This window comes from Arthroderma uncinatum (genome assembly GCF_011692745.1).
Source record: "Arthroderma uncinatum strain CBS 119779 chromosome Unknown scaffold4, whole genome shotgun sequence".
In the NCBI taxonomy this organism is placed as follows: Eukaryota; Fungi; Ascomycota; class Eurotiomycetes; order Onygenales; family Arthrodermataceae; genus Arthroderma; species Arthroderma uncinatum.
The window spans coordinates 1,050,255-1,076,658 of record NW_022983866.1 but is presented as its reverse complement, the minus strand read 5'-3'; the positions used below and the strand labels follow the sequence as shown (position 1 = coordinate 1,076,658).

General features: G+C 48.5%; 8 protein-coding genes across 8 annotated transcripts; 3 read left to right on the top strand and 5 right to left on the bottom strand.

The window, feature by feature from the left end:
- Nucleotides 1-61: 61 nt before the first annotated feature.
- On the top strand, nucleotides 62-2,836 carry GIQ15_05675 (vacuolar transporter chaperone; the record flags this gene model as incomplete). The annotated part of the gene is made up of 4 exons (XM_033553092.1): nucleotides 62-66; nucleotides 213-669; nucleotides 731-2,348; nucleotides 2,433-2,836. The coding sequence occupies 4 exons, from the start codon at nucleotides 62-64 to the stop codon at nucleotides 2,834-2,836; spliced, it is 2,484 nt and encodes an 827-aa protein (XP_033404236.1).
- Nucleotides 2,837-3,291: 455 nt separating this feature from the next.
- GIQ15_05674 (Oligosaccharyl transferase subunit OST1) lies at nucleotides 3,292-4,922 on the bottom strand (the record flags this gene model as incomplete). The annotated part of the gene is made up of 3 exons (XM_033553091.1): nucleotides 3,292-3,417; nucleotides 3,490-4,513; nucleotides 4,576-4,922. The coding sequence occupies 3 exons, from the start codon at nucleotides 4,920-4,922 to the stop codon at nucleotides 3,292-3,294; spliced, it is 1,497 nt and encodes a 498-aa protein (XP_033404235.1).
- Nucleotides 4,923-5,268: 346 nt separating this feature from the next.
- GIQ15_05673 (pseudouridine-metabolizing bifunctional protein) lies at nucleotides 5,269-8,109 on the top strand (the record flags this gene model as incomplete). The annotated part of the gene is made up of 7 exons (XM_033553090.1): nucleotides 5,269-5,479; nucleotides 5,542-5,750; nucleotides 5,804-5,903; nucleotides 5,957-5,998; nucleotides 6,051-6,281; nucleotides 6,367-6,667; nucleotides 6,744-8,109. The coding sequence occupies 7 exons, from the start codon at nucleotides 5,269-5,271 to the stop codon at nucleotides 8,107-8,109; spliced, it is 2,460 nt and encodes an 819-aa protein (XP_033404234.1).
- Nucleotides 8,110-8,338: 229 nt separating this feature from the next.
- Nucleotides 8,339-9,667, bottom strand: GIQ15_05672 (dienelactone hydrolase; the record flags this gene model as incomplete). The annotated part of the gene is made up of 3 exons (XM_033553089.1): nucleotides 8,339-8,754; nucleotides 8,841-9,200; nucleotides 9,367-9,667. The coding sequence occupies 3 exons, from the start codon at nucleotides 9,665-9,667 to the stop codon at nucleotides 8,339-8,341; spliced, it is 1,077 nt and encodes a 358-aa protein (XP_033404233.1).
- A 1,756-nt stretch (nucleotides 9,668-11,423) lies between these two features.
- On the top strand, nucleotides 11,424-14,996 carry GIQ15_05671 (uncharacterized protein; the record flags this gene model as incomplete). The annotated part of the gene is made up of 3 exons (XM_033553088.1): nucleotides 11,424-11,587; nucleotides 11,653-13,913; nucleotides 13,984-14,996. The coding sequence occupies 3 exons, from the start codon at nucleotides 11,424-11,426 to the stop codon at nucleotides 14,994-14,996; spliced, it is 3,438 nt and encodes a 1,145-aa protein (XP_033404232.1).
- A 412-nt stretch (nucleotides 14,997-15,408) lies between these two features.
- GIQ15_05670 (uncharacterized protein) lies at nucleotides 15,409-16,417 on the bottom strand (the record flags this gene model as incomplete). The annotated part of the gene is made up of 3 exons (XM_033553087.1): nucleotides 15,409-15,756; nucleotides 15,823-16,050; nucleotides 16,301-16,417. 3 exons carry the CDS (start codon nucleotides 16,415-16,417, stop codon nucleotides 15,409-15,411), a joined length of 693 nt encoding a protein of 230 aa, XP_033404231.1.
- A 374-nt stretch (nucleotides 16,418-16,791) lies between these two features.
- On the bottom strand, nucleotides 16,792-17,099 carry GIQ15_05669 (uncharacterized protein; the record flags this gene model as incomplete). Its single annotated transcript, XM_033553086.1, has 2 exons — nucleotides 16,792-16,961; nucleotides 17,069-17,099. 2 exons carry the CDS (start codon nucleotides 17,097-17,099, stop codon nucleotides 16,792-16,794), a joined length of 201 nt encoding a protein of 66 aa, XP_033404230.1.
- Nucleotides 17,100-17,848: 749 nt separating this feature from the next.
- GIQ15_05668 (transcription factor) lies at nucleotides 17,849-20,133 on the bottom strand (the record flags this gene model as incomplete). The annotated part of the gene is made up of 3 exons (XM_033553085.1): nucleotides 17,849-17,866; nucleotides 17,931-19,843; nucleotides 19,908-20,133. 3 exons carry the CDS (start codon nucleotides 20,131-20,133, stop codon nucleotides 17,849-17,851), a joined length of 2,157 nt encoding a protein of 718 aa, XP_033404229.1.
- Between the last annotated feature and the right edge of the window lie 6,271 nt (nucleotides 20,134-26,404).

The window sequence follows — 26,404 nt, the reverse complement described above, 5'->3', positions numbered from 1 at the left end:
CTCCCAGCCTCAGTCCTGCCACGTCCCGGAGAGAGCTCGCAGCCGTCAATTGGAAGCTATCATGAGGTATGTCCGTTAAGCTCGCTGCTACGCGAGTTGCCGTGTTTTTAACGTTTCTTTGTTCCTGGTGGTCGTCGGTGGTCGGTATCCTGAGGTGAACTCGAGGAAGAAGAAAAAATACTAAACACCCGCGTTTTGTTTTCTCGAAATAGGTTTGGGCAGCAGCTTCGTTCGTCGCTTATCAAGGAGTACGCCTGGCATTATATTGCTTATGAGGACCTTAAGGATGCGCTGAAGACGTCCTTCGAGACCCAGCCGACGCCTGAGAACCCTACGCCGAAGCGCAAGCCATGGACGGAAGAGGACGAGAGGCGGTTCGTCGCCTTGCTTGAGAGCGAGCTCGATAAGGTCTTTACCTTTCAGAAGGTGAAGAGCGATGAGATCGTTCGCCGCATCAAGGCGAGTGACAAGGAGGTGAGCGAGGTGGTCGGGCGGTTGGACCGATCTGGTGCGTCTGGGTCGGTGAGAAATCGACAGCCTCCTCCCACCGACGACGACTTCCTGTTGCTCGAGGAAGACCTGAGTGATGTGATTGCCGATGTGCACGATCTGGCAAAATACACTCAATTGAACTATACCGGCTTCCAGAAGATCATTAAGAAGCATGATGTGAGTAGCTCTTATCCTAAATCAGCGTTTACTTCCTTGCTAATTTGAGGTTCAATGGTAGAAACAAACAAGCTGGTGTCTAAGGCCTGTCTTCGCTACTCGGCTGAGAGCAAAGCCGTTCTTTAAGGATAACTACGACGCCTTTGTCGTCAAGCTGTCCAAGCTGTACGACCTTGTGAGAACGAAAGGGCATCCCGTCGAGGGAGACAGCGCTGCTGGTGGATCGCAACAGAACTTTGTTCGCCAAACCACCAAGTACTGGGTCCATCCCGACAATATCACAGAGCTGAAGCTTATCATCTTGAAGCACCTTCCAGTTCTTGTCTTCAATGCGTCAAAGGAGTTCGAGGAGAGTGATGCGGCTATCTCTTCGATCTATTATGATAATACTGACACCTGGGAGCTGTACACCGGACGTCTAAAGAAGACAGAAGGAGCAGAAGCCATTCGTCTACGATGGTATGGTGGTATGGAGACCGATCAGATCTTCGTCGAGCGGAAAACTCATCGCGAAGACTGGACTGGAGAAAAGTCCGTCAAGGCTCGATTCCCGATCAAGGAGAAATACGTCAATGCCTATTTGGAAGGGCGGATGACCGTTGAGTCGATCTTCGAAAAGGCGAGGAAGGATGGTAAGAAGAGCGAGAAGCAGATCGCGGATTGGGAGCAGCTGGCGCGAGAGATTCAGTATCGGGTCATCACCCGAGAGCTTGTTCCTGTCAACAGATCATTCTACCACCGAACTGCCTTCCAACTTCCAGGTGATGCGAGAGTCCGTGTCTCTTTGGATACGGAGTTGACTATGGTCCGAGAAGATAACCTCGACGGCCGTCAACGTTGCGGTCAAAACTGGCGCCGAATGGACATTGGAATCGATTACCCATTCAAACAGCTCCCAGCTGCTGATGTTGAGCGATTCCCTTACGCTGTTCTCGAAGTTAAGCTCCAGACTCAGGCAGGTCAAGAACCTCCCCAGTGGATCAAAGAACTCACGGCGAGTCATCTCGTCGAAGCTGTACCGAAATTCAGCAAGTTTATCCACGGCACTGCCGCACTCCTCCCTGATCGCATTAACCTCCTTCCGTTCTGGATGCCTCAGATGGATGTCGACATTCGCAAGCCTGTCACCCCTGGCTTCGGTATTGAACGCCCTACCCAGTCCAACCTATCGACTAGCGATGACATGCTAGACGACGACGAGTCTGATGATGAGGGCGGAATCCGTGTTGATGGCACCAATGGATCTGTGCAGGCTAGCGGTACGGCAGCTAATGGCATGCAGCAATACCATGGCGACCGTGACCAGGCGACCAATGGCTATACCCTGAATGGAACCGAAAATATGCTCGCTGCTCCTCGTAATCTACTCGATATCGAAGAGCGTATCGCAGCCGACGGACTACTCGGCGGAGATGACTATCCACTCTATGACTCTGAGGATGAGTCCGACAGTCGGGACGATCTTGAGGAGGCAAGGCATGTTGGCGGCTGGCAGTATTACTACAAGCTTGCCAGGTACAATCTCAAATCTGCGGGCAATAACACTCTCCAGTATCTGAGTTATCTTCAGCCATTCCCTCAGCCTACAGAGTTGCCAGAAGGGGCCGGCGGTGGCCGTAACCGTCGTATTCTTGGAGATGACATCCAGGTCAAGAGGTTCAAGGCTCCCAAAGGCAAGAGTAAGTTGCCCGACTTTGTTCATCCTTTTTGTTTATTTCCTCCCAACACCTTTTACATATAACTCCTTACTAACATGATATCAGGAATCCACGTCCCAGTCCGTGTTGAACCAAAGGTTTTCTTTGCTGTCGAACGTACATTCCTCTCCTGGCTCGAATTCTCCATCTATGTCAGCACTATCGCCCTCACACTCCTGAACTTCGGCCATGATAGCATCAGCATTATTACTGCCTGGGCGTTCACAGTCATGGCTTGTCTGTTACTCGTCTACAGCTTCCTACTGTACATGTGGCGAGTCGATAAGATCCGCAAACAGCGCGATGTCAAAAACGTGTATCACGAAAAATGGGGTCCTACTATCCTTTGCGCCGGAGTTGTTGTTTCTGTTATCATAAACTTTTCACTGAGAGCCAAGGCTGGCGGCTTATTTGGAGCCGGCGGCAGTGCTAACAATACTGGCACTCTCGTGATAGCGAGTAGCTTGTAATGATAGTGGCAAGTTGTTCACCTTACTCAGGTGCCGTGTATATATGTGTATATATATACCTACGCACTTCCGCCTCTTTGACGTTGAGAAGGTACCTCTTTTGGTTTGATTTTTGTATAGTCGCGCTTTCACAAGCAACCTTCTACTGGAAGGGACCTAATTGGGTCTTTCTGTGTCTATATGTTTTCCTTTATGTGTCTATTTTGTTTGCTTTTGATACCTGTGCCGTATACATAGCCTGCTTTTCGAGCTTGATATCTGTCCGTATTTTGGCCAGAAAACCTTTCATTTATCAACTGAAGTATATATAAGCGTTTCTTTATGTTTAATAGGAAGTATGGCCATTATTTTTTGTTTTAGGTATTTTACAATATAAAAATCATAATAACAGTTAGTTTGAACCAGCAAAATGGGCGATGAAAAATAAACCGAAGACATAAAATGACATCCAGGTTCTACCTCTTTTTAATGCTAACATCAATATTTCCAAGAACCCATACGGCAGTGAACACAGCGAGCATGGCGCCGAAAATGCTTAGTGGTTTTCGGAATAAGGCAAAGAAGGGATAGTCATATGTTACCTAAGAGATATGGTTAGCCGTGGGATGTTCAAATTGTTCAATGGTAAAAATATGCAAATTCCGTAGACCTACGATCAAATTTCCATCCTTTGCTTCATCGCCACCCTTGGAGGCCGATAGCTTTAGAACAGTTCTTCCTTTGGTGTCTAAAAATGTCTTGAACAGGGAAATTTCGGAACGAATGTTATTAGGAATTCCCATTCCATCAGTAATTTCGTATTTCACATTCTCAGCCCCTTCAGGGAGGATCACACGGATTTCAATTTCTTGGTATTGCACGCCTTCTGGCATCTTTGGTCCGTCGATGAATGGAACTTTAAGAACGTAGGACTCGCCGCTGCCGGATTTTTGCCTGCGCAAAACGCTAGAGAGCGGGTTATTCCAGCCAATCTTGAAACTGTACTTCCAGTCGCCGAAAATGGGGTAACGTGGCCGCAGGTCCAAAAGGCCAGGGCGCGTCTCAGTAGATGGAAGGAAACGGCTGGTTGAAACGTTTCCAATGTCATCAATGAAGTATGGGTCTACAGAACCTGGAGCAAGCGGTACTCTGATCAGATTTAAGGCCACACTTGGTGCGTTATGAAACTGCTTCTTTGTCCAGTCCACCCGTGAGAATTGTTTGGTTAGTTTGGCTGCGTCGTTTCTAAACCAGAATCGATCCTCGGTCGCAAGGTTACCACCCCAGTGTGATATTTCGATGTCACGTTCGAGACGGGTGCAGGTCACAATAGGTCTGGTGTACTCATATCGAACGGTAATTGGTGCACTAGAACCCGGTTTGACTTCCATGTCATAAGGACCATACGTAAAGGTGCTGCCTTCACGTTTAGGATCCTCCTCGGATTTCAACGTAGAAGTCTTGGTGTAGTCTGGAATATCTGTACCGCGGAATTTAACTGTCGTTTTCTGCTTGCGGGTGGTATAGGCCGAAGAGACGAATTGAGGGAAGGTAAATGAGAGATATTGTTTGCCATCTTGTTCGACAGCGGCAGGAACAGGGGTGAGAGCGGATTGTAGGTGATATGATAGAGTCAAGGTGAGTTTCGAAGAGGGTTCGAGGGGTTCATGGAGGTGGACGATATAATACTGATGCGAGCTATCAAAGGGGATGGAGTTAGAACTATATACCACCAATTGCAGGCCAGACCGATAACTCACCTTGAAGGGATCGCTTGTGTCGACGTCACCCTGAATTTCTTCTTATCCGCCGAGTCCTTCTGCCATCCTTCGAGACCTCCGACTTTGCTGATGGTGTCTGTTGGGAAGGACACATAATACTCTGACTGTGGCTTCTTGTCGACATTCTGTATCACCACGTTTACCGACTCCCGCGCATAACTCTTCTCCAAATTGATGATCCTGACGAGATTGTTATTCTGAAAGACCTGCGGCGGCTTGAAATTCTTCGGTAGGACCTGCACCGTTGGCTCTGTAGACGTGGTATTTAGAGCTGTCGCAGACTGGAGCAAGCCGCACGAAAGGAACAACGCAGCGAGCAGCTTCATGGTGGCGAGTATTATCCAGTCTCAATGGCCCACCTGAAGGCTTCCAGCGAGCCGCGATATCAAGTTAATGGCTGCTGCTGGTCGTTTCTCGTCGTTGTTGTCGTTGCTGCTGGATGTTGAAGCTATCTAGAACAAACAAGGTGGTCACTAGCTACGGCAACCCACGCGGCCACCTGCGCCAACGGGCAAACTCCGGCTTCACGAAAACATCAAACAGCCGAAAAGCCAGCCCAGAAACTCGCTTCCGGGGAAGAACGCCATGCTGCGGGGGACTTGATATAGGAACCTCTGAGCCCTTGATTATGGTTACCAGTTGATTATTATCTGTTTCTACGCCGAGCACAGCATGTCTCCAATCGTTTTGCGGGCCAGAGCTCCGCTAGTTGGGAGGTTGCCCAGTCGTGGTTTGCTGAGGTCTCCGGCGTACAGAGCTCTCTACCACAGTCGCCCTTCTCTGAGGCCTTCGAATAGGTTTCTGAAGGTATCCGAAGAGGTGGAAGATGCCATTGCCACGGGGAAACCGGTTGTTGCGCTGGAGACCACTATCTATACGCATGGTACGTCCTGAGCAGGAGACTGATACCAATGACCCGTAACACTGACCGTGATATCTCAACAGGCTTCCCTTATCCCAATAATGTGGATCTCGCAATGCGCCTTGAATCGATTGTGAGGTCAACTGGCGGAGTACCTGCGACAATTGGAGTCCTCGATGGAGTTGCGCGAGTTGGGATGAATGAGAACGAGCTGACAGAGCTTGCATCAACCTCCCAAAGGACAAAGGTGCACAAAGTATCCCGCCGGGATCTTGGTTATATCTGCGGAGCGGTAATTGCTGTCCTTGCCACGGAATTCTAGGGGTTATACTGATCTATATGCAGGGGATTCGAGGGAACGTGATGAACGGCGGAACTACAATTGCAGGAACTATGATTCTAGCACACCTTGCTGGAATTAAGGTCTTTGCTACGGGTGGATTAGGTAAAATTTTGCCGTTAAATCACTGTTCAGTTCATTTCTAACGGGGAATTCAGGCGGCGTTCACCGAGGAGGAGAAACCACTATGGATATATCAGGTAACAAATTCTCTGACAATGAAGATACGCTGGTATACTAACGATGATATAGCTGATCTTACCGAACTCGGTCGCACGCCCGTCGCTGTTGTCAGCTCTGGCTGCAAAAGCTTCTTGGATATCCAGCGAACTCTAGAATATCTAGAAACTGAGGGTGTAGTTGTAGCAGCTTTTGCAGACGGACGCAAGGGAGAAGTCGAGTTCCCAGCTTTCTTCACACGAGATAGTGGAATCAAGGCACCCAGAGTAATCCAAAACGAACAGGACGCTGCTGCAATTATTTGTACGTCATATCATTCCCTGTCCACGCATATGGTTCTATCTTCTGGCCAGGACTCCACCATTCACCACTCTAACCGATTTCCTAGATGCCCAATCACAGTTACAACTTTCTTCTGGAATGCTCTTTACCAACCCTGTACCAGAAGAGCACTCGTTCCCGAAACCAGAAATGGACGCCATAATTGCTCGGGCTGTTGAACTTGCTCATATCGAAGGAGTTCAAGGGAGCGATAATACGCCTTACGTCTTAGCGAAGATTGAAGAACTCAGTGGCGGCCGCAGTGTGGCAACGAACAAGGCACTTGTTGAATACAATGTCGAGGTAGGCACCAAAGTTGCCATTGAGCTTGCGAAATTAGAATTGGAGGGCAATGAAGGCGCAAATCGGTGAGCTAGCACTCCTTGGTCTTTTGTGTGACAAGGATTGGCGAGCTGATTGTGGGTTCTTTCTTGTTAGATATAGCAGTTTAGCTGTCAATATTCCAATAAATCAAGCTCGCACTGAAGAAGCTCAGAGTAGCCCTGAAGCCCCAGCACATACCGCCGGTCTGTCAACAACGCAAGGGCCTAGTGAAGGTTCAGATGTATTAGTGGCTGGCTCTCTTGCCGTCGATCTAGCGTGTGATTACGCGCCGTTATCAAATCGGGATAGCGATGGATCACCGAAACTACAGACCTCCAATCCTTCTATCATCACACAAACCCTTGGAGGTGTGGGTCACAATGTAGCCTTGGCCGCAAGTTACATGGGCAGCTCCGTGATGTTCTGCAGTGTGGTTGCAGATGATATCAGTGGACGCAGCGCTCTTGGTACTATCCAGGATACCTATAACTCCTCCTTCCAGCCAGAGGGAATACAGCTACTCCCTTCAAGTCATGAAGCCAGGACGGCTCAATATATTGCCGTCAACGATGTGAAGAAGGACTTGATGATCGCAATGGCAGATATGAGCATTCTCGAACTGCCAGAAGGGAAATTAAATTTCGACACGTTTTGGGAGCCGTTGGTCCAAAATCAAGCAGTTCTGCCTTCGTGGGCTGTGGTTGATGCAAACTGGGGATCAGGAGGGACTTCTGAATGGATACAGCTTTGCAAACGCCAGGGGATGAAAATCGCTCTTGAACCGGTATCTGCGCCCAAGGCATCGAGGCTGTTTTACCGACAAAACGATACATCAGGTCATCCTCCAGTTATCAGGGCGACAGATATGGCACCGGACAGCCATGTTATTGACCTTGCGACTCCAAATAGATACGAACTTGCAGCTATGCATGCTGCAGCGCGTGATACTGGACACTTCGATAGCCCTGAATGGTGGCGTATAATAGACGCCCTTCAGCTACCTAGTAGTGGCTCAAGGGTCCGGCTAGTATCTCTTACAAATGCGGAAATTGTGAATGAAGGAGTACCTCAGCAGAGCATACAACTTCTACCACTGATACCATGCATCTTAACTAAGTTAGGTTCTCAAGGCGTGCTGTTAACTCAGATATTATGGCCTGGTGACGCACGACTCAGTTTGCCGGAATATGCACCGTATATTCTCGGTCGGTCACTGGCGGATGATAGCCCTGTAGGAGGAGTTTATATGCGTTTGTTCCCGCCGGAAGAGACATTTTCAGACGCTGATGTTGTGAGCGTGAATGGCGCGGGTGATACTCTGCTTGGTGTTGTGGTTGCTGCTCTTGGAAGAGGTGGACGAGGTCGCGAAGTACGAGTGGAAGATGTTATCCCAATTGCACAAAGGGCTAGTGCTATGACGATGAGGAGCAAGCACGCTGTAAGCCCAGAGATCTCCCAACTTGCTCCATTATTAGCGTCGTTGTGAAGCATTTTTGGTGGTTGTATTTAATAAACCAACCTTCGGGGGATGGAGTTGGGGGTTTCAGCGTGTGTATAATATGAGAGATAGGTGATTTTTCATTTCGGATTCATATAGTTAATAGTAGCTAACTACTTTTCAAGTCATAAATACACGCTATCCAACAGTGCAAAAGATAGTCAAAAGCCAAGGTCTTGATATGAACGTTGTCGTAGACAATAAGATTCCTGTGCGCCTACTCCTGCAAGATACTGCGAGCACTTCCACCATCGCTAACAGGGAGTTCTCTCACACCATGAAGGCCATTGATACCATTCGTAATAGGGTTGAAGCTTGGGGGTATATACGTTGGATCTAGTAAACCAACTTGAACTAACACGCTGGCCTGGTCCCAGTAAATGTTCTCATGGCAGAGCTTCCCTCCTCGGAAGCTCACCACACTAACGATGGCTATCTCCACCGTCTCATTCGTCGGTGGTATTCTCGGGAGGATCCAGGGAACCTCCTGAGTGTGCTGGAAAGAGAGATACATCTCGTCAACGACATGGCTACTCCCTTGGGTACGGGAGATAAGCTGAATCTGCAGTGATGGTGGGTTCCGAGGGATAAATTCTTCCTCATAGAAACGGCGGATTTCGTCATAGCCGATGCCTAGAAAATAATCATATGTAAACTAGATAACTTGAAGGTTATGGAGGATATAAAGGGGGCACCAGCGAAGAAATCCACAGGCTAACCTCCAGTGCGAGTAGGGACATAGTTAATGCGTGATCCCTCTGCAAACGTATGTAAAGTCCTCTCAAGGTCCTTGGAAGCATACTTCATTAGAAGATGCCGCTCCCATATAGGCTCCAAGTCTGGTTTTAGCTCGAACCCATCCCTGAGGCAGGCCACTGTTCGGGTCCACGCCAGCCTTGCAGTGACAGGATTATACTGTGTTGAATCGTGCTGAGCAAATCCAACTTGGGAATTGGCATAAACATAACAATGTTCTTTGCCAACGAGCACCTGCGACCCTGCCAGGTGTATTTTCACTCTGAGGGAAGAAATGCTCCTGGTATCGAAGTTAGGGAGATAGGTAGGATAGTATGCAACGACTGCACATAACCTAGGCATAGGTTTCATGCAGGCCTCTAGAACTAGAGCTGCTGCTTCGCCGTACGCTGTGACACGTTGGATATATAACCTGTCAGCAACCGTTGAGCCCTGAAAGACAAGCCAATACAGTAACTATTCAATCTAATAAACAACTAAATTACTCACCCACTATCGCGTACTTGTTCCCAAACTCCATTGAGTCCTGCAGACTCTGAAGTTGAGAGTCAAACTTCTTGGGGTTGTCTGTATGCGGTAGATATGCGATATCGAACCCTTCTTCTTTAAACCCCTCGAGTATCAGGGGGTCGAAGTCGGCCTTGTCTGCAGAGATGACAATGTTCGGATTGGTCTCGTCCCATGAAAAGTGCAGTTCACTGCGATTTCTGACTGGTTTGTAATGAGAGGAGGGATTCTCATGCAGCGAATGTCGCCGCGGATGCAGGGCTTTCGCGGCAAGGGCCTTCATAGTCACGATACAGGATGTGGTTAAGTAATTCCATTCACGGATGTCAGGCAGTTGGAGAAACGGAAGCATTATAACCCTTGACGAGCCCTTTGCATTCTCGTTATCGTCCTATAGTAAATTTTCCAAGTTGTCAGGTGTCAAGGCATCCTAATGTACGGATTTTAGAGTTCCTCCAAAACGTCATCGTTTAAGGAGGCGATGTTTATTCAAAGAGTAAATAGTTGGTTAGGGCTGAAGTTAAGGGGAAGCAGGTTATCATATCGAGTATTCAGTAATCATAAATCGATAAATGGCGACAGACCATCACAGCCACGTCTCTGTCCTCCCAATTTTAGCCTTGGCCAAGCTCAGAGGTCCTACAAGGCTGCAACCACGAGTCGAAGCAGCCTTAGATGGGTGATTATTGGTACAAAGCCGGTCGCAGTGCATGTCGTAGCATCAAATCTGTCCATGGAGAGCGCGTTGACGGCTAAACCAGCCAATAGTTAACGAACGCCCGTTTGACTTGCTGACTAAACTTCAGAATAGCCGCGGAACTGTTGGCGCTAAAATACGGCTCTATTGATGGACAAGTTGAAGATGATATACCATTTATATACCATTTATCTTGTCAATCCGTCGATACAGTGAATCTGCTGCTCTAACGCATCAACAGAAGAATAGGCCATAACTTCGTAGTCTTCGTTGGGGCGTAATCCCATTGGCTCCTGATTTGTGACGGTAACTTGATTCCAGGTAATCAAAGCGACAGCAGAGATGGAAGCACATACGAGTTGTTTGTGCAGGTATCTCAATCACGGACACACCTTTCTTAATTGCAGTAAGTCCTCATTGGATGTACCAAAGTCAAGGATGTATGGCAAGATGGCTATCAAAGCCACAAAATCCGGCTCAGATAGAACGGCTTGTAAGACCGAGAAAGTTGTTATCGACCTTTATTTATTATTCCAGCGCCGATAGACCATATCAGGCCTTGGACTGGTCCCTCAAGGCCCCTGCAAGTAAGCATTTAATAGTCGACCGTTGACAATCGGTCTACCAACTGTTTCTGCGAGTCCTATTCGCAGGACCAGGGCGACAAGTAAGCGCCGACATGGAACAAACAGCGGCTCTATATAAATAGCCATCCTCTCAGCTCGTCGTGATGGCCGCCAGCTTTGTCGACACGAAGCAGCCGAGGTTTCACCAGGCGCCCCTTGATGTCATCCCGGCGGGCGTTTATGATTGCTTTTTCCTGCTTCTTCCTTGCAGGCCAATGAACCGGCTTCTCCATGCTGGATGGATGGACGATGATGATGGCGGTCCCACCAAGCTTGCCACAGCATCATCGTCGTCACGGCCCTGGATATAAGATCTGTCAGTATATCCCGGGGTCAGTCCTGCAGAATGGATTGACTTGTTGTCTGGTTGTCTGGGGTGTGATTTCCTTGCCCTGATCCCGGAACCGTGTTTTATGTTTGCCCTTCATCGCCATCGCAATCAAAAGAAACAACAAACGCAATAAAACGACATTCACTGTCTCGCTCCTTTGTGCAGCGATTGAGAAGACGAAGAAGAAGAGCGCGGGCTGTCATTCTCTTGCCCGTGTGACTTCCAATGCTTTGTGACCTTCACTCATTTTGTATCTTTATTTCTCGGCCCTATATCATGCGCAGCAGCTAGCGACCACCATCTCGTTGATTTACCTATCCCTTGCAGGGCAATTATTGTCTTCTCTACCAGAGTCCGGCAGTTCTAGTGTCTACGGAAAGCGAGAATGGCGGAGGCTGGACATGCGATCGATTCGCAGAGCGGGACCGGCCAGCGGGCTGTTGGTATCTCGGTTTCAACTTTTCTCGCGTCGTTGGCGACGGCGATTATTATCTTCGCTGTCGAATTCGTCATCTTCCTGATCCTCAAAAGTAAACTCACAAGAATCTAGTAAGTCAATTGCTTTACCCTGTGGTTGTGTTGTGGATGCCCGCTAATATCGGCCCTCTCTATAGCCAACCTCGCACATATCTTGTACCAGAACGAGAACGCACTGCCGCATCTCCAGCAGGCCTGTTTCGATGGATTATTCCTGTCTTCCGAACGTCGAACTCGGAGTTTATCAAGAAATGCGGACTGGATGCCTACTTCTTTCTGCGATATCTACGAATGCTCCTTAAGATCTTTATCCCTCTCTCGATCATCATCCTCCCGGTGCTGATTCCCGTGAACAAAGTTGGCGGCAGAGATAATAATTTGGTGAGTCTCAAGAACGAGAATTTTATAGATCGGTATAATGTCTCCGGTCTTGATCAGTTGGCCTGGGGAAACGTGAGACCGGAGGATAGCCATCGATACTGGGCGCACTTGGTCCTCGCCGTCATCGTGGTTATCTACGTCTGCGCCATCTTCTTTGATGAGTTCAGAGGCTATATTCGTTTGCGACAGTCTTATTTGACCTCTCCCCAACATCGACTACGCGCTTCGGCAACCACGGTGCTGGTCACTTCTATCCCCAGCAGATGGCTATCTGTCGACGCACTTGATACATTGTTTGACGTCTTCCCTGGCGGTGTTCGTAATATCTGGCTGAATCGAGATCTCGACCAACTCAATGCCAAAATTAAGCTACGGAATCAACTGGCATTCACACTTGAGTCTGCACAGACCGAACTCATAAAGAAATGCAAAAGGGCTCACCTGAAACAATTGAAAGCCCAGGAAAAGAAAGCAGGAAAGCAGACGAAAGAAAGCAAGGAAAGGACCCAGGCAGAAAATGACAGGAGGACCACTCAATTGGTTGAAGGAGCAGGCATCAGTTCTGGAGATCCACATCAAGTTGCCCATACAGTGCAGGATTTATTGCACGCAAAGCGAGGAAAGGTACAACATGTCGGCTCCATAATTCCTAAGGTTGGTCATAGTGTTGTGGGCAGCTTGAAGAAAATCGGCGGTGGCGTCGAGGGACGTTTCCACCGCCCAGGTGGAACTGGTGCTAGTCAACAAAATGCAGAGACAACGACATTAGAACCTCACGGGAACGGAGAACATGATACCGAGAACTTAGAGGCAAGGACCTCCGAGTCCTCGAATACTCACCAACCTATGGGCATGGATGGGACTGTTTTTGACCACCACGATGATGCTCGTCCATTGACTATGCCGAGCCCTCAAGTGGGGTCTAATGTGCCTCAAGACACGAAGCAAACTGGTAATGACAAGAAGAAGGATGAATATGATGTGGACGGAGAATACCCCGTGGCGTACAACGAAGAATATGAAGAGGGTGACTATGGGGAACCTGCCTGGAAGAAGTACATCAGAGAAAAAGACCGGGATACTATGCGTCTACCAATCTTTGGCTGGGACTGGATGCCTTCTCTCCCACTCCTAGGCAAAAAGGTTGACACGATCTATCATTGTCGAAAGGAGGTTGCGCGGCTAAACCTGGAGATTGAGATTGACCAGCAACATCCGGAGAAATTCCCGCTTATGAATTCCGCCTTTGTACAGTTTAACCACCAAGTCGCTGCCCACATGGCCTGCCAGAGTGTTAGCCATCATATACCAAAGCAAATGACGCCCCGCATGGTAGAGATATCTCCAGATGATGTTATCTGGGACAATATGTCGATTCGATGGTGGGAGCGATATATCCGAACATTCGGCATTATGGTCATCGTGGCAGCCATGGTCATAGGCTGGGCCTTCCCCGTGGCCTTTACCGGCCTGTTGTCGCAATTATCGTATCTGGAAGGACACTTTGCTTGGTTGAAATGGCTTGGTAAACTCCCAAAATGGTTAATCTCAGCTATTCAGGGAATTCTACCTCCACTATTCCTTTCGATACTAATGGCCCTTCTACCCCTTGTCCTCCGGTTTTTATCCAGGAACCAAGGAGTCCATACGGGCATGGCCATTGAACTAACAGTGCAGAACTACTACTTTGCTTTCCTTTTTGTCCAGATCTTCTTAGTTGTCTCGATCTCCTCTGGCTTTTCGATCATCCTCGACTCGTTTAGGGATGTATTAAGCGTGCCAGACCTTTTAGCCCAAAACATTCCTAAGGCTAGCAACTACTTCTTCTCTTATATGGTCCTACAGGCAATGTCTGTGAGTGCAGGTGCTTTGGTTCAGATATTTGCTTTGATAAGTTGGTTTGTGCTTGCACCTATGCTGGATAATACCGCGAGAAAGAAATGGGCTAGAGCAACGAATCTCAACCAAATGCAGTGGGGGACCTTCTTTCCCGTTTACACCACACTCGCATCGATCGGTAAGTTTTCTATACTAAAATCAATATCTATCCGCATAATCCCACATCTAACGACGTTCTCACTCGGCAGGGTTGATTTACTGCATTATCTCGCCACTCATCATGGTCTTCAATGTTCTCACCTTTGGACTCTTCTGGGTCGTATATCGGTATAACACTCTCTACGTTACTAAGTTCCGTTTTGATACTGGTGGCCTTTTGTTTCCTCGCGCCATAAATCAACTTTTCACCGGGATTTACGTGATGGAGGTTTGCCTGATTGGAATGTTTTTCCTCGTCAGGAACGAAAAGCAAGAGGTTGCCTGTCAAGGGCAGGCTATCTGCATGATAATCATCTTGATTCTGACCGCACTTTTCCAATATTTCCTAAACGAGGCCTTCAACCCCCTATCACTCTACCTACCTATTACCCTTGAAGACGAAGCCACCCAGCGGGATGAAGAGTTTGCACGTGCGCAACGACGCAGGCTAGGCATTGAGGAGGAGGATGAAGAAGGGTCCGATAAGGATGATCAGCAAAAGGGCGGCGAGAAGGATGAGTCTATCGAATTAGGTGCGATGGGCAAAGAACAGGGAGCCGAGCCATCATCGCCCCTCTTCCTTAGCTCCCGGCTCAACCGTGTAGTAGGATCTACGAAAAAGCTGAGGCGGAAATCATGGGCTGACCGCTCATCGAATAGCCGATCACCGTTTTTCGGTGGCCGCTCCGATGCTACCATGCCTACTATTCGGACTATACGCCAAAAGCTAGCTCTGGATGCTGAATCTCAGGCCCCAGCTACCCACGCAATCGGCCAATCTTTATTCTCCGGCATCCACGATGAGCTTGAAGACCTAACTCCAGAGGAACGTGACCAGCTTGTTCAACGAGCATTCCAACACGAAGCGCTACGTATGAGGCGTCCTGTCATCTGGATACCCCGAGACGATATGGGTGTCAGTGATGATGAAATCTTCCGCACTCAACGACTGACGAAGCATATTTGGATCAGTAACGAGTATCAGGCGCTGGATGGCAAGTGTCGAGCTATTTTCAGTCGAAGCCCTCCTGACTTTTCCGAGGTTGACCTTATTCAGCTATGATTGTGATTGATGGCAGGCGGTCTTTTGTTTTTATCATCCAGTACTTAAGCGTTTCGCATCTTTGCATAGCTATCCTTTCCAATTCCTGTTCCTATGCTAGACCTAAAATGTCATGATTCCTTTTCTTCTCTCCTGGAGGCAGTCGTTCATTTTTAGTTGTTCATGTACCCCTATGAATCACCACCAAAACTGACCATACCCAGTACCTAAATAAAAAAAGATATAAAAAGATTTCAAAAAATCACAAGAGTCTAGGTCTGACTTTCCCCGCTGGATAGAGAGGGGAATTGTACACATTTTCCCTGATTGTTACTATTGGCCATTTAGATTAGGAGTCCCCATCACAGTAACAGGTGTAGTAGTATATTCTTATATTTTTGGAACCTAAGATATAGTTTGAAGCCACCTTGATCTAGAATTTCCTCAACCACTCTCTAGCCGCGTTGGCTTTCTCATTGCCAGCACCATCAGCAACCTCGTCGTTCAAAAAGACAGCATATGCGCTGCGCTTTAAACTACGTCTCGCAACATCGCAGTCGATACGAATATCATCAATCAACGCCTCGCGACTAACATAGTCATATTCGGGTCGAATATAACCGAGGATAAGTAAGTTAAGGGGAGTTCCGTAGAAGTCCGGGAAATGGTGGAAGTGTGGGCGATGTTCCGGCTGAGCGGGGGTCTCTGCAGATACTACAGGGGTTGATGGACCAGGAGATGGCGATGATTGCATTGATAAATGGGGTAGAATGTGGATTTCCTGGTCAGGTAATTAGTATAGATATAGGCTATAATAAACTGCGATTGAAGAATAATCAATACATACCACGGAGCGGACGGTGTTTTTATAGAACGGGTTATAGCCAATGCTCAATACACATGGGAAGATGGTCGTGTCTGGCTTTCCCGGCTGGTCTAAAGGAGCGTCATCTTCTGTACGGGTGTGCTTGAACTGCGCTGGATCAAGGGCCGCAACGCCATAGTATACGCCTAGTTGAAGGTCTGGATACTCTGATAACGTATCGGCGGGGATGTTTGCGGTTGGGATACCAAGCTGTGGAATATCTAGTGAGCATTCTACCACCGGAAAAAAGATATATGAAACTGGGTGTGTGTAATGGCATGATAGAAGCTCCTAAAAAGTATCTTTGCGTTTTATCGACTCTTTTAGACTCTTCTGTATATGCGAGCCACTGTTGTGTGAAGAACCATGGAGGGGAGAGGGTATATAAAAGGGCGTGTTTATGTTAAAAGAAAGAGAGAGAAATCCGGGAAAGAATCTGGTATGAAGCTCAATGCCTTACCTCTTTGCTCCCTCTTCCAAATCCCTTGATCACTGGCCCAGACATGCGAATGGGAAATGGTGACTCGGGTCCAACATCGGGACCAGCGTAGTCGTCTCTCGGCCCCTCTGGTCGCATTTTGTAGCGTCTCTTCGGTGTATGTGGTGATTTATCTGTTCGGGTCACCGCGGACTGTCCTCTGCGTGAAGATACGCCCTTCTATTCTCTTCTTCACCCCGTTGCCAGCTCTATGTTGTCTCGTAATGGAACTTCCTCTGCGATGGCAGATTTTATATCAAACCCCGTCATGTGATTTTTATGCCTTCCAGCACATTCTTGACACGAGAATTACAATACGACAAGGGGGACGAGGAGAAGGAGATGTTATCAGTCTATATTCAGCCTTCTCCATGGTTTGTATAGCTAGGAGCCACTGGCCAAACTGCCGGTAGTGACATTGGTATCTAAAAGATGCTCTTCAAGTATGTTATTGCCCCCTTTAGGCCGGATAGTCATTCGGTCTTCGGTGGCTCTTCTCCCTCCTTGTGCCCCTTGCCAACCATCGGGGGATACTCCTTGTCGTCAACCGCCTTCTTTGGAACACAGGTGCACCATTCATTCTTTGGCACATCGTCCATGACGCTGGGGACATGGAGGCCGCATCCACGCCAGGTCTTTTGTTCTGGTAGAATGTTAGCTAGGGCTATGCCCCGCCCCCGCCATCGTAATTTAGGGATCTGGAGGATGGATGGGATGGAGGGGAGATGAAGTTGGATGGGATGGACAAACCACAGACACCGCAGGTAGCTGCTCTACACATTTTTGCTGGTTTGATAGGAGGTGAGTTGGTTGGATGATTATATTTTGGGCTGATGCTGTGCGTCCAGTTGGTGAGTTAATGTATCAACTAGAGATTAGGTTGGACCGAGGCAAGTAAGCATTTACCTTTGTCCCAACTCTATCTTTGAGGCTTTAGGATTCGTTCAGGAGCGAGGTCAAAGAGCTTTTATATTACTTCTAGGGGTCGATCGTTGTCAATGTCGTGGCCGACGGCATCTATAAAATGATAGTCGGCGACTTCGGGCTTCATCGGTGTTGTCGTTTCCCTTATGCAACCGCAGGGGAAGTCGGAAAGTAGGGCTAAATACGAGCGAGCAACAGGGGACAGGTGTTTTTAGAGATAATGCTTGATTCTATGTAGTGGTTTCTCTTAAAAATATGGCCCTAAAAGCTTGGTATGGCATGGACGTCTAGCCATGCGTATGTAGATCCCCTAGTCCCTCCCCTCCTATCAGAATGGTATTTCCCTTGAGAGGCCTTTTTCTGCATCTCGCTGCATATTGTTAACGACAGGATATAAAAATAGAAATAAGAGGCGGTTTCGCCCGATTGTAAAGCCCAAAATGATTCTGACGCCTTTTCCCAGCTGTATGTATACCCACCTCCGCACACTCCATTTTCCCATCCTCGCCATCGTAATTGAAGCTAATTGAAACTAGGACGAAAACAAAAAAGGCATTTAAACAGAACAACGATGACAACAAACTAGCCCGTAGGTTGAAGAGGTGTTCATATGCAAGGCAAGAACTAGAGACGAAGATACGTTAGATGAGTGGTCTAGACTATGCATGTGAGCGAAGCAGCCACTTACATTCATGACGATAAGCATGGGGATGTCAAAGACATCCCGTTTAACCGTCCAACAATAGCTGCACTCGACCTTCCCGTCGCGGAACCCGAGCTGGTTCATACCGGCTTCACCAGCGATTTCGCCTTTACCCCATCGTCGCTGCTGGCCTCGATGTTGGCCGTTAGATGCGACTCCATTGCTATTGCCGTTGGCATTGTTTGCCTCGCCATTACCAACGTCACCGTTTTGCCCGGCGTCAATATCACCATTACTGCCGGTGATAATATCGGTGTCTGCTTTTGTTTTGTACTTGAGCAGCTTACATGTAGTCATCACGCTACCGCGGGAGTCGCCAAAAGCCAGCTTAGCGAAGTCCTCGTAGAATTCGATGACACTCTCGTCGTCTAGGAGTTCAGCCAGGAAGACTGGTTGCGTTCGCGGGGCAGCTGGTGAGTTGGAGTTGTATAAGTCAGCAGAGTAAGGCCGAGGTGTATAACTTCCTCGTGATGTCGAGCCGGTTAGTAGGCCAGACGAGCCGCCAGTGTTGACGTTATGGTTTGGTTCCTTTCCTAAAAGAACTTCTTTCCTCCAGCCGGTGAGGATGCTGAACTCTTTGCCAACAGCGGCGATTTCACCTGTCCGTCGACACACAATGGTAGGTGTGCCACAAGCATTAATAAAGTCTTCGTACTCCCAGAGAGTGCGCTGGAAACATTTCTCCATGAATATCAAGTCATCTCTGTTGAGGGTCTTGGTCGTAGCGATAAACGATGGTCGGATTGATGCCAATGCTTTGGCAATTCGCAGTGTCTTCTGTGGCGAGAAACGACGCTGAATGAATGCGGTCAAGGAGTGGAAACCACTTGTGTAAGAATATGGATCCTTGACGCTGTCATAAATAGATGACGCATTTTTATGTCTTCGCTTACTGCCGAGATTTAAATTTTGCTGCTTAAGTTGAGGAGTAGATACCACCGGTTGTTGCCTCTGCTGCTGCTGAGGTAAGGGTGCGTTCTGTCGAGCGTTGAACGCCGCAGCATTGGTGGTGTCATCGAAGGTTGCCGAAGTAGTAGTCATCATGGGGCTTTCGTTGGACGCGGGACTGGCGAGATTGGCCGGCGCACTCTCGATAGCAAACGCATGCGGTTTGTCTGACATGTTACCAGCCACCATATTTGCATTTGAACCATACATATTCCTTCTATTGACAGGTGCAGTCTGAGTCCAGTCATTCATACCAGAATCGCCGAACAAATAAGGGCCCTGGGTGCTGGGGCTTTCAGAAAAGTTGGACCCAGCGAGCCCGAATGTCCCGGAATTGTTCTGACCAATTGACCCACGTTGGGTTCCGTTATCGCTGGGTGGTGTGTCACCTACCCCTGTCGCCATATGCCCAAGCATTCCAAATTCCAAGGCACCATAGTGGTTTCCAAAATTCATGCTGGCAAGGTCAAAGTTGAACAGCGCAGGATCGCTGGGGTCGAAGAATGCCGAATTGAATTGGCTTGGAGCCGGGTTCGCCGCTGACGGTGTTTCGCTCGCGGATTGAGGGAGGGATGGAGAAAGAGCCTGATTTGGCACGGATTGGGCCATTGGGTATGTGGGCGACACGGGGGATTGTGAAGCGAAGTTTTCTGGTCCTACTGTATTGTCCTGCAATTCAGTCTTCGCCTGCGAATAACCATTGTAATCGGGTGACTGTTGCGCAGTATAAAAATTGGGCGATGTCATCTGCTGAGGAGCGCTGGAAGGGTTGTTTGCTCCATTGATGTTGTTTTGCGTTGCGTTTCTCTGGTTGTAGAGGTTCGCTCCCACTCCGGCCATCAATGCCTCGTTCGGCGCATCGTGTAGATATTTCGCCTTCTTACGCACGCCGTCGTGGCAGGCATCTTGGAATCCGCGCTTGATACAACGTTGACACGGCCTCTCATCGCCTGGAGACAGTGGAAAGCAGAAAGGTTAGCTACATATAATGGGGACTACACAGGTTTTACATACCACAAGTAAGATGACCTCTCTGGCAAGCGTAGCATGCTCGCTTTGCCTTTTTCCGCTTAGGCCTTGAAGGATCTTTGGCCTTTGCAGCAGCAGCCTTCTTCTCGTTTGCTAGGGTATCGGGAGTATCCTCATTGTCTACTTGTAGATACTGGGAAGAAGCTTGTGCGCTCTCATCATTGACGGCCATGTTGTCGGATTCCTGACCAGTAGTCTGATGCGGGGACATGGTAGCTGAGTATTCGCCGGAGCTAGTCGTCATAATAAAAGCCCGCTGATAGAGTTATTTATATAAAGCGGATCTCTTGATCGGGGATGGTGCGGCGCGACGCCTCCTCCCCGAAGAAAACAGGAACCAAAACGAGACGAACGTGGATGAAACGCCGCCAACTCCGGGACCTAAAAAACGTGTCTGTACGTCGGCGTGGGATTACGTGCAAGTAGCAGGAGGGTAATCAGAGCGAACGGTGAGTGAGTGAGTGTGTTATGTGTGTGACGGGACGCAGAGCTTGTGGTGGCGCCGTCAATGGAGGGCAGGCAGGCTTCACGATCCAGCAACGAGTGTCTGTGTGCTGGTATTTTGCTTTTTCGGGACGATCGATGCCCACGTTCAGCGGTCCAAGACTCGTCGACTTTCCCCGTCTAGTGTGGTAGACTCTCTGGTGTAAGAAATGGTGATTGTTCTTTTGTAGATGTAGGTTTCAGGGTGTGGGATCGCGGTACCACGGCGACGGCCCCGGATTCAACTGGCCCAGGCGAAGCTTGGCCGGTTCGCTAATGCACGAGTGAAGGGTCGAGCTGAGGTTTCACAGCAGGGGAAAAATAGCACCTGTTGGGGGGGAAGGAGGAGGAGGAGAAGAAGGGCTGCGATGGATCACGCGGCCGTGGCGAGTATAGCTCCTCGAGTTGGATGTCGTGCGACGGTGAAGGAATGCAGCAAGCTGATTGAAGGTATTCAAATCCAAATCAGAGATCAGAACTCAAGAGCCAATGGCATGTTCGTGCCGGCCCGGCAGCGATTGGGATCGTGAGCGAAGCTCGCAGAGCTGACGCAGCGCACAGATCGCGGGAATGGGGAGGTCAGCGTAGCAGGCCAGAGGAGAGACGTGGGCAGCTAGACTGGGCGCGGGGGTCGTTTCGACCAGACAAAGGCGTCCCTTATTGCGTGTCGTATTTCACGTATGCAGAGACGAGGCTGGCGGCCGAATGATGTGATGTACACAGGAGCGCGGATGTAGGCCAGGCCTGGGGCTTCGACAGGAGAATAGCTGGAAGCTGGGGTTCTCGGTGGCGTCTGGTGAGTGAGGGCCAAGCTGTAGCGTATGATGACCTTCGCAAGGATACATCGAAACGAGAGAGAGGAGAGCGACGGCGGTCGACGTAGAGATTCAATGGGAGGCGGTGGTGGTGATGGTCGTCGGTGGTTGAGGACGAAGGAGAAGCGGAAAGGGCGAGTTCAGGTACAATATTTTCGGTGGGGGAGGTTGGATGCAGCAGCAACGCCGGCTTGCCTGTGAAAACGCAGAAAACGCAGCAGCCAGACGCCAGGCATGCTAACTATGATTATCCTGTCGGTATCCTCGCGGCAGTGGGTCTGGCACGAGCAATTGCTTCCAGCTCTCGAGCCTGTGCAGCAGCCCAAGGAGCAATTCGCTTTTTTATGCTGCTGCGGTCCTCTTTTCCTTTTTCCCAGGCGCCTTTTTCTTGTCTCTCTCGTGTCGGCAGACGGGCAGCGGCATCTCCACCAGAAGCGTCTCTCCCCCAGCGCCAAATACACTCTAGCTACTTCGTAGTTAGCAGGCCAACGGGCTCCCTCACGCGACCTTTTTCTCCCTGGGCTTGTCTCCTCCGCTCGAGGATGGGAGGCCTCACCTCTCCTGCTCGTCTTGTCGCAGGGCGTGGGACGCTGGCGCCAAGCTGGAACGGTCGGATTCGCCAAAGTAATTGCTTTCTTTTTCCCAGTCTTTCCTTTAGGCTGCTCGCGAGACAGGGGACCTCTGTACTATGTCGTTAATAATAAAATAAACCATCGGCCAAGGTTACCCCCTCCCTCGTTGCACCTTCACCAGCAATGTTATATTGAGTTTTCTGGACGTGATCTGGGTGCTGAATCCGCCGCCGGTATGAGCCGATTTGAGCCTGGAGAGGCAGACTCCCCGCCCATTTAGTAACAGTAACTCTATTGGAGTTTCGCAGCGGCTTCATCTGGGAGTCCTCTCCAATTATCGGCAAGCCAGCCCCCCGTCCCTGGCGCATTTACTAGCCAGCCAGTTGAGACACGTATTTCAAGGACAAGCTGCTAGCGCTATATCGAACGTCGGTTATCAAAATGCTGTGTTGAAGGAGCTATCAACGCTATCAATGGCCGAAGATGCCTGCCGCGAACCTCTTGTCGCGCGAATATGACATGCTCGAGCACCGTAGTTCGTATACGGCCCCTAGGTGATTGGCTCCGTAGACATCCCCAAGTCGCAGCTCAACCATGCGGCCCGATCGACACAGTGCCATTTCCCATGCATCTGCCTGTCATCCCACGAAACAATCCTAGCTAGCATCGGGCCATGCATCGGAAGGAGACGATGAACCCCTCCCTGGCCTCGTGAAAATCCAGATATAGAACGGCGCAAGCTGGTCGACCTGCCTATACCGGACGGGCTTTGTCAAACTGAGCGCAGGAATATCACTCCAAGGTTCCGGTGCAGGGCCGATCTCGAGCTGCACCAACGCAGAGAGGTCGTAGTAGCCATTTGATCATCCTTTCGCGGTCGAATGTCCATCCTGCAGGGTGTTTCGTGAACGCGATAGAAGTGCGGATTGTTTCATGTAGCATCGCCACGGATCTTGTGCCATCCCGAGATACCGAATCCTAGGGAAGCGCTGGTTGCACAGCTTAATGCTTGTTCTCTTCTTCTGTATGGGCGGGATTGAAAGTTGGCAATGTTCAAGTTGAAGTTTTGGCTGGTCGTTGAAGTTACCCAAAGAGGCAATTGGTTACCTCATAGAATCCCCAAACATAAATAGCACTCCCAAGATATTAATTAATATATATATATATATATACGGAGTATATTATGGTGGCTGGCGTATCTACACTGTTGCATTCATTGTTTATGCTTCGCACTGGAAAAGCTAAAGCATGCCCTGCACAAAAAACCGCAAGCATAGGGAGTACTTCTTTTACTTTAGCAAAGCGCATCTATCTCAAAGGCCAATATACTCATCTACTCTTAGACACTGCGTCTTCAACAAGAGACAGCCGCGCCTCTAGCCGTAGCTATCCAACCGCCACATCCTCGATCGCATCGTCTGGGATGTACTGGTCAAAATCGCGCATGCATATATATATGCCGGTTTGATATCCACAGGCAAAGCTTGTACTGCGCTGTCTCTCTAAATATATTCTCGGCCCGTCTGGGGTATGGGCGAATTCCCTAGCATGCCCGGCCAGCTCCCAGCTTGCTGGAGAGACCTTGCTGCCTTGACCCTATGGTCTTCTAGAAAGTGTTGTAAATCCCCCCACCGTCACAAGGGTTTGCAGCAAACAGCCTCACACATATGTCATGCGAAGATGGGGGTTGCTGGCTTCTGAGATTTGACTGGCATGCGATCATCGGTATTTTATGGAGCAGGAGCATTGCAACTGTCGGAGAGTGTCAGAGCGCACCCACTCTAACGAATCAAACTGACCGCGATCAGACACACAAATGTAGTTCCGTGCCTTGAGATCAATCCGTTCCAGGAAATCATTCAAATGGATTTCCTGTTTATGCTTCGAGTACTGTAGAGCCGTTCGATCTGGTATAGCGAAGCATCATACGTCATAGGTAAGAAAGCGCGGGAGGCACACTAGGTTGTAAAGGAACCCAAGCATGGCAGCAACCTTGGATATCTCTATCGGAAACCCCGGGGCGCTGAAACTCGCAAGAGAGCCTGGTTCCAGACATCAAGCCTCCCTCTCGCCTAAATATGTATCTTCCGTTTCCTAAAATCGGGCTGAAGATCGCGATTTCTCTTCATCTTTAGAGTCACCTGAGGCACCATCAGGGACGTGTAGATGATCTAGACTCCAGGTGTCCTTTGAAGCGAATCGGCTGCGTTTCCGTATCGCACACTCTAGTGGGAGAAGGAAAATATAGACAGTGAACATCGGTTACAAAGCTTGGATTTCCTGGACTCTGAAACTTGAGATATCCTCGTTGATTGGCGGGGGCCTCTGGGTATCTTTCAACGAGGAGGACCCTAAGATATCAAAGATGGGTGGTAGACCATCCACGGGGGGTGTGAACAACACTTTGGCTTGATCGCCAATTGAAACATCATCGCTTAAGGGCTAATTTTAAGTCGACTCCACGCGCACCGTCAGCCGACAAAGCCTTGTACGACGTCGTCGCCTCATATGTGGAAGAAGTAATGATATCTAACGGACTTTTGAGGCGTGAGATGCGCTGTTTCAGAAGAAAAAGGTGGCTGATCACATGACTCCTCACTTTGTCGACGAAGCCATGTCCCAAGTGAAGATTATGGCTATCAAATGAGCCTATCCTTCGTCACCGACCCTACCTTTGCATTTTGGGAGTTAACCTGGTATTATCTATATCCTTAGCCAATGGATATGCCAGTATCTAGACCTCTAGATCATTTATATTCCGTGTGTGATCGTTAGACCCAACGATATCAGTAGGCAGTGGGTTCAATGTTGTATGAGGCCGGGCCTCATACTTCTGCTCATACCACCTGTTTCCTGGCCTTATACCATCCGTTACTATCTATACTCCTGGAAGATTCTTTATGTTGAAAATAAAGGTAACATCTAGGCATGTCTTCATAGATATTTCCAGACCCGGATACGGTCAGATTGCAAGGGATCACTTCGCAACCTATCCTAGTAGATCCATGGACTTAGGAACTATCACGAGGAGTAAGTCGCCTCAGCTGGATAAGGGAAGGATATGAATGCCATAGCCATTGATTATTAACGCCCCGTTATGCTTACTAGTGAACATGACTGAAGATAGCTGTGGAAAGATCTTATAGCTTTAAGGCTCTTACGGCCTTCAATTTGTATCAAGTATATACAAAGACGACAAATGACCAACAGCTCGACAACCATGCAGACTCTTAAACAATTTATTTCCCCAATTAGCTCAGTTTGGCTAACTTATACTATACGAGCCACTCGAACACCCAGTTGGAAGAGGTACTTTTTTGGGGTTGCGACGAATTACAGTAATCGAACTCAGCGGAAGCTTGAAATCGTGGAATAAAACCTGTCAGCATATATATTATGACATATAAATTATATAGAGGGGGCCTGCCTATACTTCTCTAGGAATTCGCTAAAGTATGACTTTTTCCCTGGCTTCCTCCCCATAAAGCTATAATCCTCGTTGTAGCGTTGGGTTGGGGCTGGGTGTCCCTGGTCATAACCATATTCCTTCTCTCCCGCCTTTTTCTGGTCTGAAAGGCTAGTGAAAGACTGGAACTGCGACTGTTCGCTATGTCCATGGTGCATCCTGTCAGCGATAGACTCATTGCTTTCGGTTTTGGTGATGTTGTCATCGGTTGGATTTGACTTGGTATCCACCCCCGCCGTAGGTCTAGAAATAACGCCTTCTTGATTTATCACGCCCGTGTTCTCTGGTTTGGCTGGACCAGACATGTTGACGAGATCGTTTTATATCCTATATTACAGCGAAGGAGGCTTTGGCGTGTGGTGCAGGGGATATCCTAAAAAATCTGACGGAGGAAGTAGGCGGTAAATAACACAGGGATAGTTATAGGTACGCAGAGTGGTTACTATTAGCTGTTGAATGAAGATCTTTGGACTTTATAGATAAATTATTACGTTTCTCCCTATCTTAAGTAGTTGAAGGGGAAGCACTTGCTATGATGTCATGTCTTCGGCTTGACCATTAACGTCATCCTATAGGTACATGATTGGTTCAAAACTATTCAAAACACTTCTAGTTTACTGTGACACAATTATTCTTGAATGATTTGGAGGATGAACAATTCCACGTATCTTATCAAGTAGTTACCTAACTTCTTTGTATTTCTTATAGTTAAAAGGAGAAAAGCGGCAATAGTTATTGTCACTTGATGCATTTAAGTGTAATCTAAGGCTAACTACTCGGGCCTCGCATAAATAAGTACTAGTTGAGTCGAGAAACTATACATATCCAAGCCAACATATATTATGATGCTAATTACATCATTGCATATTTATAATCTAAGTTTCTAAATGCCTTGAGGGCCTTAATAAATGTACCTTTAGATTTTAGAGATGATCTGTTGCTATACTGATAGTATTGGGCAATTTCCCTATAGATAGAAACAAATGGCTTTAGGTAGTTGGTTTTTTCTTTATAGTTGTCTTACTATCTAGACTTGTGACATTTGCTCTTTAGGACTGTTACCAACTGCTTTTATAAAGACAACTCTTGAAGTGTCAATAAACTTCAGGATATTGTCCCGGGCTATTGGGCTCATCCGGATAGCTG